General features: G+C 35.7%; 1 protein-coding gene across 1 annotated transcript; it reads left to right on the forward strand.

Moving 5' to 3' along the window:
* Nucleotides 1-1,416: 1,416 nt before the first annotated feature.
* Nucleotides 1,417-7,748, forward strand: LOC129001537 (soluble calcium-activated nucleotidase 1-like). The gene is made up of 5 exons (XM_054428863.1): nt 1,417-2,457; nt 3,756-3,959; nt 4,705-4,862; nt 5,162-5,277; nt 7,208-7,748. Exons 1-5 carry the CDS (start codon nt 1,779-1,781, stop codon nt 7,302-7,304), a joined length of 1,254 nt encoding a protein of 417 aa, XP_054284838.1. The 5' UTR covers nt 1,417-1,778; the 3' UTR covers nt 7,305-7,748.
* The last annotated feature ends 12,743 nt before the right edge of the window (nt 7,749-20,491 follow it).

Here is a 20,491-nt window from a genome sequence, read left to right on the forward strand (position 1 = left end):
CTTAATTTTGTTGACTTCAGCCTACACCTGTTTCCTGTCCGGATGTTCAGATCTGGCAATGACCATCTTCTCCAAAGACAGGGTCTCCAAATAGGTGGGGGCCGGTGTTCTCTGTGAAACACCCTCTAACTCTCTCGTCCTCGTCTTCTTTTTCTCGCCCCAGACATCTTCATGTGTCAGGTTCTCTCGCCCCCTCTTTCCACCTTTCTTCCACCTTTCTGGAGGCCTTATTAGAGTCTGCTTTGGGGGAGCAACCCTCGCCCTGCTTTTTTCCAGCATCCTGGTTCCCGGAGGAACTGGCCTCGAACGGAGCAGGGTTTGGGTGCTTGGCAGACCACGCTAGCCTCCTCTCATTTCAGGATAGCACCTTTTCGCCTTTAGCTAAAACATCCGCTATCCTCCGTCTTCGAAATTCACCCCTGGAAAGTCATTTTTTCGTTCCTTTCCGGTGTCCGTGAGCTTGTCGTAATCTTCAGATTTCAGTTAACTTTCATCCTCCATTGGGGTCAGATCACCTACGTTGTTTCCACGAATACCGGGTGGTCCACCACCACAGTGACCCGATTAGAGAGGTAAGGGTAATACGACTGGGTTACCCCTGGTTCAAAGAAGGCTCCGTTAAGACACTGGAATATTAGGCCCCCAGTGCCACGAGACTCTCAGCACGGATCGCATTACACCTTTGTCTAGGCCCACCTCACTTGGTTCTGTAGGTGGACCAACATCCGTTGGCATAAGGTAGCTCTCTGCAGCTAACAAGTGAGAGTTGGAGTTTAGGTGTGGTTAATCTGCCGGACCAACCCCGCATGCGAGGTTTGACCAGAATGGCGCGAAAGATTCTCCTGCTCCCTAAACCCCCATACCTTCCTACGTAAATTACTAAATGAATCTTTTCTTATTATTTTCGTACAGTTTTCAGTTGTGTTCATGCTAATGTGCTGAAAGTAACAAGTTAAGTACGTGGTATTTACTGGACCTGTTGGTCTAGCCACCTTTTGTATTTGGTTTTATCTTTCGAAAGGTTTGTCATTTGGATTGAATAAAATCCAAATGAATCAAATAGATAAATATACATCTATTTAATATGATTATCAAGTGAAGTAATCATGGGTTAAAAACTATGGATCTTGGTATCTTTTATCACTGACTATTGGATACAGAAGACTACCGTTGTTGTATCAATAGTCAAAGCTTTTATATACATGGTGTAAAACATATATTAAAGGATCAGTCAGATATAGTACCATTTATAGTACTTCCAAACTTCCAATGAGAGGTTTTTTCTTAGGAGAAATATTTTTCTCTTTACTCTATCAGACACGCCAACGTCATCGTCAGCCCTCAACTCAAAAGCGGCCAGCAACAGCAATACCAACCAGCACTGCAGAGCCACCATACCAATACCATCTGATCTGACGCGAAGCTAAACAGGATTGGATTGTGATTGGATTTTGGATTGTAGTGACAAGCAAGCAGTAAGCAGACAACCTACACGTCAAACATAGAAACAAAGTTTAGTGTTCAATTTTTATTTTCTCTGTCGATCGGAAGAATGTGTGATAAATAAAAAAAGTGTTAAACTGAAAATTAGATCAGTTAAATGTTAAATATAATTGTGTTTTGCAGTTATGTGAAATCCAATCTAATAGAATCTCTTTTGTGAGGTTATGTTTGGTTAGCTACATTAACAAAAACAACACTCTTGCTATGATTCAACATGAAACGTCAAAAGAATTGTTTAGGTATATCAAACAAGCTAATTAAATTTCTAGAAACACATGCCTTCTGTTAAATACAGTGATTTGGACGTGGAAATGAAGTCATTAAGAGACTGGAGGCAAGCTTTACGGACACCCCCAACTTACAGGGTTGGGAATAGTACCTTAAGGATACAAACTACCTTTGTTACTGTCATAGCTTTATTAGGTTTAATTATTTTGTTTATATTATATACAACATCCAGAAGGTCCCCAAAGTTTGTATCATATAGTGACCTTTATAGACAACGTTACATTGCCCCACCATTAGAAAGATATGAGAAAATCACACATCTAGCTGTAGGCGATGAATATTACAATGCAACATACCCCTTAACACCTCCAGTCAGCACACCTAGTGGTCTGAAATATCGAATTGGTATTATTAGCGATTTAGATACAAATTCCAAAAGCAAACTTGAATCAAACACTTGGGTGAGCTATTTAAAAACAGGATATTTGATTTGGCATCCCAATACTCATTCTGTCGCTATCATTTGGGATAGGACAGACCCTGTCACTTTTAAGTCAACTTTTGGACACAGTGGAAGAGGAATGGAATTATCGGAGCTACTAGTTTTTAATGGAAAGCTAATTTCGTTTGATGATCGTACTGGATTAATTTATGAAATAAACCTGGATACTAATATGGCAATTCCTTGGGTACTTCTGATGGATGGAAATGGTTTGACCACTAAAGGTGAGTGCAAATTTATTACTACTTAGAGAACATTCTTAGAAGTATTTTTTTTGTCACTTTATTTAATAAATAAATGGCTTATGTAGGCATACGTTTTTCAACATTTGCTGAAAATGAATTTGGATATCTAAATGTAGCCTACTTACTCTTACTCTTACTCCTGTGGCCATTCGAACCCTAGAAGGGTTTTAGCCTCTCCAACTAGCCGCCTCCATTCTTCTCTGTTGTGCGCCATCCCCAAATCTCCTCCTATCTTCACCAAATCACCCTAACTTGGTCGTTCCAGCGCATTCTTGGTCTTCCCAAGGGGCTTGTTCCACTTGGTCTTCCTGTCCAGATTTTCTTTACTTCTTTCTCTTCACTTCTTCTTTTGATGTGTCCCAGCCATCTGAGTCTCCTGCTTCTTGCTAAAGCTACAATATCTGGCTCTTTATATAACTCTCTCAGCTCCCTATTTTTTCTGATTCTCCATGCATCCCCCTCTTTTACAGGTCCGTATATTCTCCGTAGTATTTTGTTCTCAAATGTTATTAGCTTTTTTTGAGATTTTTTTGTCAGGGCCCAAACTTCATAGGCATTTTACAAGTTGCACACACATCAGCAGTGTAGTAAAGATAAGGCTCATTGTGTTTACTTTTGATCGTTAATAAAATTACGTGTAGGCCTACTGGTGAAATTACTGCTGTCAAGTGATTCTTGTGGCCTTGAAAGGCGACCAGTTTCAATCCTCACGGGATCATCTTCAGGCGGACGTTGTCATCTTCACTTCGTTCTTGCGAACATGTTGATTTTTAAAAGAAACATTGTCATGGTTTTACAAAACACTTAAACACAAAACTGGTGGCGACGTCCTGTAATCCAGCTACTAGGAGGTCACGAATTGTGGATATATATAGGCATGCACTGTGGATGCGATACTCCCTGGTGTGGATTAACGTCCACACTAGTGAGTACCACGACTATCCGCAGTACCATCCTGATAATTAGACCAATTTGTTAATACCAAGGCAAAAATGTGGTTCGGATTCCACTATAAACTTTAGGTTCCTTAGTTGTCATTAGCTGTATGGGCTATTTATTAATTAACATTTGTGTCTAAGGAACATGTCGGCCTTAGTCTCTAACAAGACTGCACGACCGCACCACTCATTTTACACTCATCTCCATTCACACTTTTGGCTTAAAATACCTACTTTGTGTGGTCGCCATTTCAATGAGAATGATTTGAAGTATTAAAGTAGGCCTATATCTGTTGAGAGATGATACTTTTCTTATGGTGAAAGTACATATGATTGTAGGCTTCAAAAGCGAGTGGGCAACAGTGAAGGATCACCGCCTGTACGTGGGCAGTATGGGCAAGGAGTGGACGACCAGTGGAGGTGAACTCGTCAACAACAATCCTATGTGGATCAAGACCGTCACAATCTCCGGCCAAGTATCCCACATCAACTGGGAGGAACAGTACAAGACACTGCGTCGTGTCATGGGCGTTGAGTTCCCAGGTAATGATATAAGTTAAGCTTTTTAAAAACGCAAAGTAATTTAAAAACATGTTTACACATTTTCTACCAGCCGTTACACTCCTCTGTTGAGAGCTCTTTGGCACCGGGTAGTGAATGTGTTAACAACCTACAGGGCCATCAGACACAATGCCTATTGGATTCTTCGAAGTTATATTCAAGGGCAGAACTGTTTCCATGTAGAACTCCTTTTAACTGTACCCTGTTTAACCAAAATCTGACTACTATTTATAAACAATTTATAATGTAAACATATCGTTAACAGTTTTAAAAAAAAGTAGCTTCATCCAAACAACTGTTCGTTAGTTTATAGTTGACGTAAGCCTATTCTCTAAACAGTTGATTGGTAGCCTATTTGATAAATTACGTATGTAAACATTATGAGAAAATGTGACAAATTCACAAAAAAAACTGCATATAGACTATTTTATATTTCATTTACAAAAGTAGTTGGGCCATGTTTTAATAGCCAAAAAGACATTCTCACTAATCCGGTAAATACAGGAAATAACTTGAATCTTGAATGCCACTCTAGTTTTCTTGGAGTAGGCTGCGTAAATTGGCATTTCGGCTTCACAGACAGAAATTGAGATAAGACTCGTTTCAGCTTTGTTTGGCTATGATGTAACGTAAAATAACTAAAAACTTCATTATTCTATGCAATGCACAGACAAAACTATAATTTTATCTATATAGAAGATTGTTTAGAAAACTTTCCTTGTCTCAGGTTACATCATCCACGAGTCTGGGGTGTGGAGTGATCTGCACCAACGGTGGTTCTTCTTGCCTCGAAGACTCAGTAAAGAGCGTTTCAACGACGAGGCGGATGAGAGAATGAGCACCAACATTCTACTCAGCACAGATCAGCATTTCACCAGAGTGCAGGTCTAATAAATAGCTCACCGATGTTATATTATCTGAAAATGATAAATGACTGTTTAAAATTGTTTTTCAAATCGATTAACTTTTGGAGACCAGATTGTTTGAATGCTTAAGCTGTGTTTTATACTTTAGAACTCATATTCAGACTTAAATCTTCTGGATCACCAATCACAAAACCTCATCACTTTGAATCAATTGGGGGTCCAATTCCAAAGTTGTATGGGTAATTGAGAATCTGGATTATAGGCCTACAATATGTAGAATTCCATAGTTAATTAGTTGTGATTTTTTCATTTTGTCAGGTTACTTACATCGGAGAAATCATCCCGACGCATGGTTTCTCCAGCTTCAAGTTCCTTCCTGGTACAGATGACACGATCATTGTGGCACTGAAGTCTGAGGAGGATAGGGGGAAGAGGTAATAAATCTAAAATATCAAATAAGTGTTTAGCTCTTGTCTGAATAGAAAAAGTCAGAATAATCAGCGTTTGGCACCAGAATAAACAAACGAATATAGGTTTGAATTACCTGGTTACTGTCAAAATGTTCCTTGGTATTTTACAACTACCACAGCTGTTTCGTGCTGTCAAAAATTAAGTAAATCTTCAGGTTTGAATGTGGGATCATTAGTAAGACATTCGAATATGAAGATATGCTCCATTTTTACTGCACAAAACAGCTGTAGTTGTTGTAAACTACCAAGAATCGTTTTTACAGTAACCAGGTAATTTAAACCTCTATTAATTATTCAGACAATCCAAAGGCCATTCCATCATGTAACCAATATAAATGGATATAGTTAAAAACTACAACAATGTGTTGGTAGAAATATGTTATTAAATACTTATTTTAGTGATTTTCATTCCCATTTGCTGTATGCCACAATGCTCTGGGGAAATAGTAGAGGTGCTATCCATGTTTTTGCTTGGCAAAGAAAAGCAGTAAGGATTTTAGCCAATCTACCTTATCAAGATGACTGTAAGCAATGCTTTATTGATCACAATATAATGACTGTCCCTTGCATTTTCATATTTCAAAATCTTGTATATGTAAAGGAAAACCAGAGTGATTATGTATGTTTTGAGAAAGTTCATAATTATAACACTAAAAGAGCACAAGATATTGTCCCACCCTCTTTTAGATTGCGGAAAACAATAATCAGCCACAAATACCTACAAATCAAGTGCTTCAATAAATTGCCACCAGAGATCAGAAACCTTGAAATCCAACCATTCAAATCAAAACTGTCAAGCTGGTTTATAAATAAAGCGTTTTATTCTCTTGATGAGTTTTTAGCATATAGATTTTAACTTAATATTATTGAGCTTTGATCCAGTGATGCTTTGGTGAACAGTTGTAATTTATTTATTGTTAATTTTCATAGTTTATATTGATTTGTTGCTAATTGTTAATTGTGATGTTTTATCTGTTATCCTGACAAGTACATTGTACTCATCTCCTTTTATACTACACTTTAATGTATTTCTTTGACGTTGTCTATAGCAATGTAAATTGACAAATGACAATAAATGGATTCTATTCTATTCTAACTAAAGGTAATTCCAGAAATATAATACAAAGCGTATTTTCTAGGTCATCTATGCTCAATGGAGGCAAATGAAATGCTCAAAGCTGAGTTATGACAACGAATATAATCCTTTAAGAAGCGCAATGCCTTTGTTAAAAATTCTGTCTGGGAATATTTGAATTTCGGATAGTTCCCATGACGGCCGCTCGGTAGCGAAGGCGCTACTATGCGCGGCCAAGTCAGCTGACTGAGCGAGAGAGAGTAAGACAAAGAATCAGCTTAGAGATAGAGTAGCGCGACCCTGGGTTTGATGATGATTGTAGTGTCCAATTAAAATCAATCACCACTTACCATCTTCTATATGTATTTACCGTCTTGTGAGTAAACAGTATAAGTTTAAATACATTATTAAAAATGTTATTTGACATATTTTTTGTGCTTTCAGGTAATTTAATAACACGTACGATGCTGATCAAGAAGTTATATAATTATATTTGTTATGAGTGTTTTTATTAATTTTCCACTTCCGTCCAAAACCAGTGCAGGAACGGCATTCCGGGGTGTTCCGGCACAAAGACACCCCTGCTACTGATCTCTTAAATAGGAAACTACCTCGTTGAGGGTTATTTGGAGTAGGCTACATTAATGCACTGAAATGTCAACGGTGTGAACCATTTTTCCTAAAAAAATGATGATGCTGCCCTTGAGTAAAAAAGGTTGGAGACCCCTGACTTAATCTATATGTTTGTTGTATGTTAGCCTCTAGTGAGTGCTTTCAAAAACAGACCCAACTAACGTTTATTGAAATTTTGTGTTTTAGTGCATCTTACGTGACTGTTTTCCACATAGATGGAAAAATCCTTCTTCCAGAGACGAAAGTTGCTGACCTAAAATATGAGGGGATAGAGTTCATTTGAAAAAACCTTTGTAATTCAATTTATATCCATTGCTCAATAAGAAGAAGACCATAGATTTGTAAAAATTAAAATATATCTGTTCTTTTAATGTTAAATAGTGAGTTCAGTATTAATTGCAATACAGTATTTAAGTTACTAAGACCTTTATAACATTTTCCAATTTTTAATCATTCCTTTTCTTACCTATCCATACAGTGTGGAATTGGATAACATTTTTAATATTCTTAATGTTTCTTCAACATAACTGTTTCAAAACATTCAGTATCAAATTATCAAATTAAACTGATAGTTTTACCTGTTTTACTTTGTTATAAATTATAGATGTAAGTAAATTTGTATATTTTCTTGTGTTTTTAATTTTATCTGTGATTTCCCAAATCTTTGATTACCGTATTTATTTTAAGATCGTATCCAAATAGGAAAGTACTTGAACCAGAGTAATATTGTTGGAATAAAATTTGTTTTGAAAATCTCATTTTCTTTATTCTACCTTACACCTACAGTAAAATAATTGTGGCCAGTATTTATGATGAAGAAATAAATCATGCATAACTTCTGATTGTAGTTTAATTAAAAACGTTATCTTATCTATGTTTGCTACTTTAAGATGTAGGTAAATTGAAGTGCTTAGCAGTGTACATACAACTTCCATCCTTATATATAATACGTGAAGACGATTTCTACGAAACACTATTCCTCCGTTAATAATAATGGAAGGATTTTTACAAACGATGTGTCAAAATTAAGTATTTTTAGTGTAGAAGCCCCCTTTCACCAATTCCTGTAATAAAAGTCCTCGGGCTTTGCTTCTCAGGCCATCAAAATCCCAATGTATTTCTTATGAAGAAAATAAAAGTTTACTTAAACAGACGAATTATTTGAGTTAATTACAGCTGTTTATGGTAAACACATGATACTCACAAGAGCGTTTAGCTATCAGAGTGAGTTCGTTTTCAGTTTTGATAACTAGAGTGAAGTGATTGATTACATTATCTTTGAGTTGAATCTTTTAATTCATCGTAAATTATGACTGTTATTCGTTTTGAAATAACGCCTGTAATGGTTTGCAATTGCTCCAATTCGAGCAACAGGTGCACTAGTCCTTATATATAATACATGAAGGCGATTTCTACGAAACACTACTCCTCCGTTAATAATGGACGGATTTTTACAAACGACGTGTCAAAATAAAGTATTTTTTGTGTAGACGCCCCTTTCACCAATTCCTGTGATAAAAATACTCGGGCTTTGCCCCACAGGCCATCAAAGTTGGAGTTTCTCCCATAAGATTAACATGGGGGAATCTAAATATTTAATTGGAAACTTTGTCCCCACTAATTTGAGAGAACGGCTGGGCATAGAAACTTGGTAGAGGTGTCCAAAGAAAGGTCTTGGTCTGTAGATGAGTTATCAAAAGAAAAACTAAGCAAAATCCCTTAGGACTCTGCCCCAGAAGCCTTTAAAGATCCCTCCACAGAGTTGTTTACATTTTGGCCATGTGAATAATACTTTTTAATAAAACAGCTGTACATTTTTAAATTGTATTTCAAACAACACATATTTATTGGGAGTTACTGAATTGTACCAAATAAGTATTTGCAATGTTATTTTGTGATTTTAAAATTGACTAGCTGTGTGCCCGTTCTACGCACGGGGATCTTATAGTAGTCAGTTGAAACCTTCTTATATTAAGATTAAGAACAGCAGTTAGTTTGCATATTTGCAGATATGCTGGCAAAACTATTATATATAAACCTTCGCAAATACAGTATCTGACAGTTCAAGCTAAAATAAATGCTTCGCAATTAAATGTCACCCGGATCGTTATGGTCCATATGTCCAATGATTAAACTAAAAAATGTTTTATAGATCCATGAAGCGTAGCCCTAAAGTAGGCCTATAATTGAAAGTTACTTTCCACATCGGTTAACTTAAACGTATTTAAAGTACTACCTCAACCTCACCATTTAACACTTTTTTCCGGTTGACATTTTCAGTATCAAAGGTGCTCTTGTCCATTCCGTGAAACACTGAGAAATAAGGACATTAATGCGTTACCAACAGACATACACACAACAATCCAAAAAAGGCCACGAACTATTGATACATAAACAATATAAAGGCGTAAACAATTCATGATGGTTTGCCCAACAAATGTTTTAGCCTACTCAAATAGGTTACCATTTTCTTAGCATACCGGGTAAGCTAAGATTTGGAATCCAGACAGAAAAAGCAAAACTTATACAGAGTTAATTAAGACATCACTTAAATTGAATACGGACGGCTCTAATAAATAAGGTGCAACACCAACGATAACTAATTTGTAAACTACAGTGATGTGTTGGTACCTACGTAAAAATGATTCTAGCAGCTACCAACGGTTCTAGAAAGGAAAAGAACCAGTACCTACGTAAGAACCTACCTAAGAACTATAGTACATCCGACCAATTAAATACATTAATATATAGTCCCGAGGTTATTGATCTCTTGCTTTTGGATTTTCTCGTAAAAAGTTATAGCGTAAACTTATCGGTGTCAGTTTGAAAAAAAAACAACCTTACCCAAACAACTTTTTGTTATTTAATAGATTACGCATTCTCTAAACAATGATTAGTATATCTTTTAACATTAGAAGGAAATGTGACGAAAATCACACAATGTTGGGTTTTTGGTCATTTGTAATTATATTTCTTAAGTAGGTAGGCCATGTATTCTATGGAAAAGTACCGGTATCAAGGATCATCGTCAAAAAAGTTGTTATGAATAAATATGTAGGCCTACGTACCCAAGATATGAGCTATGGGCCTATTGGCTGTATGGTCCAGCGATTGCATCACACGGTGAGTAGAAACAGAAAGTGACACATTGGAAAAGCGAGTTTAGCACTTCCTCTGTTAAACCTCTGTTACAATCATCCACTGCAGTTGTGATTTTTTACTTTACACTTTACACAACCGCCATTGAAGCACCGTCAATGAGTGGAAACCTTTTTTGTAAGCTATTGGCGACGATCATTTCAGTGTCCAGCCCTATACAACACTGATTCAAGGTCTTCTTTCTGGTTGTCAAAACTCAAGAAACATTTTATTCTCAAAGAATTTCTGGTTCCGATTTGGACGATGTCTAGTTATTTAATTTCATTTACGGTTACACTATTAGACTATATTATTGCACTTGCGATTAATTAAATCCGTTATGTAAGAAAAACGTTTTTAATCTCACTTGGTTGGGATTTGCTTTCAAAACGTGATTCGAAATGGTTGCGGTATTTGTAAACAACATTTGTAAACATATCATTGACAGCTAGAAATATTATCTTGATCCGAACAGCTGTTCGTTATTTCATAGACGATTATGTGATAAAAATTGAACGAAAATTTGACAAAAATCGCACAAAACCGCATTTTTGAACGTCCGTAATTTTATTTACAAAGTAGTGAGGCTATATTTAAATCACTAAAGACACTCTCGCCAATCCAGTGAATACATTAAAATGACTTGGATCTTGATAGGTACTCTGGTTTTCACGGAGAAGATTGCGTAAAATGCCATCTTGAGTGTTACAGACAAAGGGAAAGACAGACAGACAGACAGAAATAGAGATAAGACTCGTTTCTGCTTCTTTAATGTATAAAACGTAAAAATAACCTAAAAGTATATAATTCTGAGCAAAGTACAGACAAAACTCTAATTTTATTTATATAGATTTTCCTCTTTATCATGTCATGGTTTGCAATATAATGTTCCACTATGAAATCAGTGGAAAATCCTTTTATTACAGCAATTCTTAAATTATTTCTTATTGAACTATCTTATATCTATTGTACGAGTTGGTGTTTGCCTTTTTCACCACTTTTGCCTACATTTTATCATATCATTCTACACATATAAAATATTTATGTAGAAATATCTGCTCTTATCGTGTCTAATAAAATCCAAACATAGAAACCTTGCCTAAAATGGTACCCATCTTGACAAATTATTTGCACCTGCCTATATTACGGACTTTGGCGCACTGGGTTGGTAACATTAATGAAAATAACACGACATTTTGGCTGTAAAATATGGTATAAAGAGATAATACTATTTAAGCAGCTCCAAGCATGACAGAAAGGTCATATTCCTTTTAAACTAGATCACATAATCCTTTATAAGATACACTCTGATGAACAATATGTAAACGTCAAGAATCAAGAATCAAGAATTTCAGGAATCAAGAATTTCAAGAATCAAGAATTTATTTGCCATTAGATAACACAGTTACAATAGGCTTCGTCAACATATAATTTTTGTATAGAAAGTCAAAGTTAAACAACATTAAAATACATGATTTAAAAATTCCTCAGTTGAATAAAATGCCTTATCTTTAAGCAACTTACAAACAGTGGTACAAAATTTCTTAAATGGTAACATTTTTATATCTAAAGGCAATTTGTTGTAAAATAAAATCTTATGGTAACTATGACTATTGAAATAATTTTGCAATCTAATACTAGGCCTAGCTATGTGGTCTCTTTGCCTAGTGTTATAGGAATGGACAGATGAGTTTGTATTAAACTTTTCAATATTCTTCTTGACAAAACAAAGATTGTGAAAGATAAACAAACTAGGGAGAGTAAGTATACCAAGATTAGGGAAAAGGTTACGGCATGAGGCCTCTGCATCTAAACCAAACATTGCTCTTATAGCCTTTTTTTGCCAAACAAAGGTGGTTTTGGCAGCAGCTGAATTTCCCCATAATCTGACACCATAGTTGAGATGGGTGTGAAAAAGACCATAATATATCATAATAATTACTTCTGAGCACACACAAGACCTTAACTTTCTTAACAAACAAGTGACACATGACAATTTTTTACATAGATTATTTACATGTTCCTCCCAACACAGCTTACTGTCTAAATAAATACCAAGAAGTTTTACAGGTTTTAATAAATAATTATCATCTAATACTAGATTTAGCTGACTACTTAAAGTAAATACAATGTGTTCTGTTTTAATTTCATTAACATTTAATTTGTTTGCTAAAAACCATGATTTTGATTCCTCCATAGCTATTTGTAGTCTGTGTTGAACAGTGAAAAATCTACATCAGAATGTATCAGGGTGGTGTCATCCGCATACAAAACAGACATCACAGAAATATTAACTGTAGTCATGAATAAAAACTAAAAATAAAAAAGGGCCTAGGACAGAGCCTTGCGGCACTCCGGCTGTAACTTGTAAGAAATCAGAATCATTATTATTACAACTAACCATTTGCTTTCTATTGCTTAAATAACTTTGGATCAAATTCAACTCTTTATCAACAATACCAAAAATTAATCGTTAGTTTTTAATATTTACTTTCTCTCCAATACATAGTACTGTATATGGAGAAAGTATTGGTTTCCTCAAAATTTTTTAGTTTGAGTTTTGAGTGGACATATCCGTTTTGGGACCCCCTGATCCAAAAAAGTGGTTTTCAGATTGATGTCTGTGTGTGTGGATGTGTACAGAGCTACAGACCACACCTGTCGTCCAATTTTGATGAAATTTGGTATGTAGGTACTAATCTATTATATCTCCAGGAGTTTTTTTTTATTTTTTCAAAGATTTTATTTGTAATGGTAATTTTCCCATAAAAATCCATAAAATAACGGGAAAATCGGATTTTCTCGAAACAGGCTGAAAGATTTTGATAAAAATATAGTATGTTATAGTCCTTTAAATTCTGAACAAAATGGTATAAATTACAATTTCGTAAAAATTAAAGTTCCAAAGTTATTGTAATTTATGTTATTTTCCCATAAAAACCCCATAAAGACAAAAAAATTTAGAAAAAAGGCCGGTTTTGATTAAAATTACAGTAGTATTTTATGGTCCTTAAAATTGTTAACAAAATGGTACAGATCCCATTTCCGTAAAAAGTACGGTTCAAAATTTATTGTAACTTATGTTATTTCCCATAAAAACCCCATAAAATAACAAAATATCCGATTTTAGAAAAAAACCTGTTTTTATTAAAATTAATTTGTTATGGTCCTTATAATTCTAAACAAAAATAGTGCAACAATATTGCTGTAACAATTAGGGTTCAAAAGTTATGGCAACTTTTGTGATTTATCCCTAATATAGTTACTCCCTCCGCTTACCCATGATAAAGGTTGTTTGACAGTTTTTAGACTATATATTTACAATGTCAGAGGCACAACAATCCAAAGAGGGGTTATTACTTTAAAAGTATGATACTTCTATTATAAAACACAATTTGAGCCCACACATAACATGACATAATGAACATCATCATTATTTCATCGTAAAATGGTTAAAAGAAGAAGGTGTTCGTTCAACAATATGTTATTTGGAAGTTGTATGTTTTATAATACAGAAGTCAGTCCAGCAATGTAATATTATACACAAATCTAATGATTGATCTGATCTTGTTACAATGTATGTACATTTCAAGATGTTATAGTTTTCAAGATAGGCCCTACTCTGTTTGTGAAACATCTAACATAACGTTAAACCCCACAGATTTAATTTGCGCCTGTGAACGAAATGAGGCCATGTTAAACAGTCTTGAGTGACATATAGTATCAAGGCATTGAAGGCACGAAGGAACTTTGGACACAGTTTTACTGTACTTTGTTTTGAGGATTTTTCGTTTGTTTTTCTTCTGATCACTCAGTCCTCACTTTCTGCTGTTCATATATGAGATTCATTTTTTGTAACATTTTAGTTTGAAAACAATAATGTTGACTAAACTTTTCAATGTTCTAGTAGTGAACAAAACCCATTCGCCATTCCACTAAAAACCATATACTGTACATCATTTTTATCCAACGATGACTAAGTAGTAAATTCCTGTTCAACAGTAGTATTTAATAAGATCATTTTCACCACACTACGACGTTTTTAGCCATTTTACAAACGTTAATTGAAGGATGAAAACTACGTATTGCTGTCCAGGGCCGAAATGCCAGCTGTCATCGTCATTTGGGGACCGAGCAGGTTTTAAGGCCCTGGGCCGAAAATCAGCTGTTCTCTTAATAGTAGGTACTGTACCTAGCTTTTGTTACTAGTCCCTAATAAGTAGGTTTTTTTTGGAACGATATCGTGTTTAACAGACTAGGCCTCGCCGAGTCCGGAAATTTGATTAAGCCACAAAAAAGCATTTTAGGACGAGTTACGAACAATATTTTTCATTACATTGTCATATATTACAGCATAAAACACAAAATATAGCCAAACCGTTTGATTAAAGGAACGTTTACTTTACCAAACAAATCGAATTGTTGAAGCATTTTAAAGGATCAGAACAGCTGATTTGTTTTTGAGATAAGCTTTGACATAACCATATGATTCGAGCCCGTAAAATTTTAAGGACTAGTCCGCAAAAAACTATCTTTAGGGACTCAAAACGATCCATAAGACAGTTGTTTTTGAGACAGTATAATGAAAAAAATATTTTGTGAATCTGTTTAAATATGAGTTTTATTTATTTTTTTTTGTTACAATTAGCCTATTGTTGTGCCGCGCTGGTGAACCTTGGCGGTCTCGGCGATGCGCGGTCTCAGCTAAACTCAAATATTAGTTGTTTATAACCTAAAATTTTACAATACCTATTTAAACATTTATGGATTATTAAAAAAAAGTTTCCGAAACGTATGGTCTTGATGGTGCTTAGTGGAACCATTCGTTTTTGAGATATACCATTTTAAATGGCTGACATTTTGAATTGGTAGGCTACAATAAGTTAGAAATGTAATCATTTGTATTGCTGGCATTTGTCACCACGTATATACTAATTTTGAAGATCTATCAAAGGGTAAAAAAATTATGGATACATTCGAGAACTCACATACAGAAAGAATACCATACATTTTAAGATTATTTTTATATTTTTCTTTTGACCTAAGTAACAAATACACAACATCTTTTCAGGAAGTTTGTATACACCATACAACTGGCTGTCTACCCAAAATTTTTCATGGATAAATACAAAAAATCATTTTTTCTCCGTCATATTATGCAAATACAATCCACATAGATGGCGGAAGCTACTGTAGTTTGCATGGCCGTATGACAATGCCACTAATGTGCATTTTGATTAAAATTCAAAACATCGCGGTCGATCAATTAAATTCTTAAATTTCAGTGTCCTGTCCTTGTACCCATTGATGTGTTCCTTTACTTCATCTCACGCGAATGGGTTAACCGTTCGATTCTTAATGAAGATAAGAGACAAGAGTAATGATAGTGTTATGATGCTAAAGTAAGACACTAAATAACTATATCGTTGTGTGTCTCTGTAGGCAAGTTAAGTACCCCTGCCGCAGCAAACCTGCAGACTAAGCGAATTTCTATTGTCTGATTAGATTTTTACTCAAACATCTCCTTAAAAGTGCCATATTTATTTCCTATTTAATTATTGTGTTCGCCTAACAATCAAGGTTGCCGGTTCGATCCTGAGAAAAGTCAGTAGCTTTTTGATGATTCGAATCTGGACCCAGCTGTTCCTGATCCTTAAATAAATGATCCTGGGTAATGAAAAAGCTGATCTTAGTCGATAACAAAGCTGCATGGAACCATCACTCTACATCCATCCTTCACTCGTATTTATTTGGGTTAAAATACGCACCTAGATGACGTCCCCATTTTAATGATTGATAATTGATAATTTGCATGAAATTTTTGCAGTGAAAAACTGCTCCAACTGCAGTAAAATGGCTGGGTTCAGACTAAGAAAAGTTTCTACATTCTTGGTATTAAACAACTCACCATCAACCGGCTGATTGGGCCAGAAATTGGGTTTATTCGACCTTAAATTATTTCCAACAGACGTATTGTTTGCGTTTACTCTGATGACGGTGTCACATTTCAAATCCCGAATCGTCAAACTCGGATTTTCTACCCAACACAGGAAAATATCCGAATCATTTTAGTCCACTGCCAACTCGGTGTGACACAAACATACTTGCTGGAATTTCCTCGGTTATTCGACAAACTAAGTGAATCATATTGCAAAATTATCTCATTATGTAGGTGACACAAAATTGAGTGGTACATCCAATCGACTTCAATAATGTTTCTCGTATATGTATTTATTTTCTTACTTTCCTTGCAAAGGTTGGAAGGGCCGGATTTATAAAATACAGGCCCACCTGTGGGGCGGTTCCCCTGGGCATGTGTTTAGGGGGGTATAGAATACTGAACCCTTGTATTTCGCGATCGCGACAAAATAGAGGAAATCTCCTGTGATCGCGGTGTAATCATGAACATATCCTGTGATCACGGTAAGATAATGAACATCGCCTGATGTCATGATAAAGCTGCAAATGTTTTCTGTGATCACGGCGAAATGGTGAACATACTCTGCGGTTGTGGAGACATTATCATCGTCTTCCGCGATCGCACCAAAATCATAAAAATCTCCTACACAATCGCGTTGAAATTGGGAGCATTTACGATGTTAAGTCGGGTTCTCAGTTGTGGTTTATAGCGAGTATTCTGCAGTGGAAACTTCACCAGTGAACATGCTATGTACACTAGTAAAAATTGATCATGGGGTCCATAATATGCACGCCCATGTCGCCTATGCTTAAATTCGGCCCTGCCAAGTACCTTATACCTTTATTAGGTTGTTAATTTTAAAAGCAGGAGTTTTCTTAAATAAGCTACAATCGACAGATTGGCCTATTTTTTGGTTTCTTTGCTGTACAGTATTACAGTGCTGCTATGCCTACCTATATGAAAACTTAACTGTTTACTATCACAGAACACCTGGACCAATGACCACTCTCTAGGAAGTAACAGTTACTTGTCTTAGTGTACGACTAGAGTGAAAGTAACTGTTTAAAGTTATTTTTTCTAATTCACTGTTTCTAACAGCTGGTCTTATTTTATATCATGTTTACTTTTTGTTCAGTTTAAAGAAATACAGTCCACTAAAAACATCATCTAGTTTTTCTCTCTTAATTATCTATCTACATCTATCGTTCAATCTAAGTTTATCCATCAGTATCTAAATTCTTTAATCATTTGGTCCTTCGAGCCGGATTAAATAAGTAATTAACAGTTATTTTTTCAATTCAGTTATAAAAGTAATCAAGAAAATTTCCTGTTCTCAGTTGAAGTTATGTCCCTAGAATCCAAACTAGGTCTTCAAGCAACACGCTTAAAAATCTTAGAAAAAGCCACAGACTATTTCAAGGAAAAGGATATAACAACTATATTGAAGCCTCAAGTACAAACCCGGATTGATGTTATCGAAGCAGAATGGAGGAAATTCGAGAGGGATCACGAGAAAATATGTGAGTCAAAAGCTGACATACTAAAAGACCTAGCCTACATAAATGAAGATCACTACAGTCAAGCACTTGAAGCATATATGGTAAGCAAATCTGCAATGCTTGTTCTCTTAGATGAGCTATCGGTAAATTCTCAACAAAATCAAAGCACATCTGATATCAATACATCTAGTTCTATGAGTAAATCAAATCAACCTATACTACCTAAAATATCTCTACCTCAATTCTCAGGAAGTTACCAGTCTTGGAAACCTTTCCATGATCTTTTTTCTTCACTGGTGATCCAAAATCCTAACTTAACTGATGTAGCTAAGTTACACTATCTCAAAACCAGTTTGTCAGGTGATGCTGCTCAATTGCTAACCAATTTCCAAATAACAGGAGAAAATTTCATGCCAGCTTGGGAAAAACTTGTGACTAGATATGAAAACAAACGTGTTTTAATCAAAAGGCATTTGGATGATATATTTAATTTAAAACCTCTAGAAAATAAATCTGCTAGTGGTCTCAATCACCTCATGTCTACTATCAATGAGTCTTTAGGTTCCCTCAAAGCGCTAGGATCTCCTACAGATAAATGGGATCACATCTTGGTGTACATGATTGTACAACGACTAGACCCAGAGACACACGAAGCATGGGAGATTCGTTACGGAGTCTCAACAGAACCCTCCACCCTAGAAGATCTTCAGACCTTCATCGAAGGTCGTATTCGAGCCCTGGAAAGTATTGAGTCACGAGCAACACCACCAAGCGATGTAACGGTAACTACACTACAATGTAAAGGTAAACCTCATCAAAATCTTAAAGTACATTCAGCACAAATTGTAGCAAAATCTCAGTCCAATATAGGAAATGATTGTCAACTGTGTAGTAAAGATCACTATTTAGCATTTTGCAAGGAGTTTCGTGAAAAAGTACCTAGTCAACGAAAAGAGGTTCTTGTGAACAAAAGATTATGTTTCAACTGTCTTGGTTCACATTTGTTAAAGGACTGTCGCTCAAATAAATCTTGTTTACAATGTAAGAAAAGACATCACACTCTAATTCATGACGCTGTTAGCCAGACTACAAATATACCTCATATAAAAAAGTCAAGTTCTCTCATCCCTAACAAATTCATCCCATCTACAGATAACACATCATCAAACTCACACGTCTCCTCTAATCACATGCTTCCATTTAAGGAAATTAATCGACAATCTGTGCTCCTAGCAACCGCTCAAGTTAAGGTAATTGGTCCTGAGGGAAATAGTGTTATTGCCAGAGCTTTAATCGACCAAGGATCTGAAATCTCTTTCATCAGTGAATACTTAGTACAAACTCTCAATCTGAAGCGTTCATACTCCTCAGTATCTCTTGTTGGTATCGGTGGACATCAAGCCCCAACCACTCGTGGTATAGTTTCAATCAATCTTAGTTCTCTGTATGATACCAAAGTTAGCTGCTCTTTATCTTGTCACATCCTTTCAAATCTCACATCAAATTTGCCATCGATAACACCAAATCATTCATCGTGGAATCATATAAAGGGACTTCAACTAGCTGATCCTGCCTTCATGAAGTCTGAATCTGTAGATTTAGTCCTAGGAGCAGACATCTACACGTCTATTATCCTTCCTGGTCTAATTAAAGGTCCACCCCTCTCCCCAGTAGCACAAGCAACAATTTTCGGTTGGATCTTGTCTGGACCTACTGGAATGACGGAAAATAAATCTACCTCATCAATGTTTCATTGCTTGATTGAAAACAAACTTGATGATTTTCTTCAAAAATTTTGGGTACAGGAAGAAATTCCTCAAATTAAAGAATCAGTCAAGTCTCCTGATGATCAAGTATGTGAGGAACATTATCAATCAACCTTTTCTAGAGAACCTTCCGGTCGCTATCAAGTCCGACTTCCCCTGAAGGAAACAGTCAATCAGCTTGGAGAATCTCAATCGTCAGCCTTTCAAATTTTAACAAAGCTAAATACTCGTCTCTCAAACGATCTTGAGTACAAAAACTTGTATACTAATTTCATAGAAGAATACAAGGACCTTGGTCACATGTCTGAAACTATTGAAGAAATAGATTCTACCATTCCCATATATTACCTACCTCATCATGGTGTTTTGCGTCCTTCTAGCACGACGACTAAATTAAGAGTAGTTTTCAATGCCTCATTCCCAACTAGTTCAGGATTATCTTTGAATGACGTACTCTACAGTGGTCCAAAACTCCAAACAGAACTACCAGATATTCTCACTTGGTTTAGGCGCTATAAATTCGTATTTGCCACTGATATCGAGAAAATGTATCGCCAGATTCTAGTACATCCTAGTGATCGAGATCTTCAAAGAATTCTCTGGATGGAAAATGGTCATCTTAGAAAATTTCAACTACAGACTCTTACATATGGGTTATCATGCGCTCCTTTTCTCGCCCTAAGAACAATGAATCAGCTTATCGTCGATCACGGTGATGCATATCCCCAAGCTAGTGAAATGTTGACAAGAGGGAGATATATGGATGACATTTTTGGTGGTGCAGACTCGATTGAAGAGTGCAGAGAAGTAGTAAAACAGACTGACGAGCTTTGCAAATTAGGTTGTTTTCCTTTACAGAAGTGGATCAGCAATGATCAAAATGTACTATCATACATATCGGAAAGTAATTGCGAAAAAGGCAATTCCTTATTGATAAACAAATCCTCCAGTATACGTACTCTTGGACTTACATGGAATCGATTCAGCGACGATTTTCAGTTTCTTCCTACTCTAAGTCCAAAAGACAAATGCACGAAAAGAAACGTTCTTTCTCAAATAGGTCAGTTATTCGATCCCTTGGGTTTTGTCTCTCCTATTATCATAAGGTTCAAACACTTCATGCAACAACTTTGGCTAGTAAAAATTC

Source organism: Macrosteles quadrilineatus, unplaced genomic scaffold (assembly GCF_028750875.1).
Source record: "Macrosteles quadrilineatus isolate MER2022 unplaced genomic scaffold, UCM_ALF_1.0 Scaffold_8__2_contigs__length_117827958, whole genome shotgun sequence".
Taxonomy (NCBI): Eukaryota; Metazoa; Arthropoda; class Insecta; order Hemiptera; family Cicadellidae; genus Macrosteles; species Macrosteles quadrilineatus.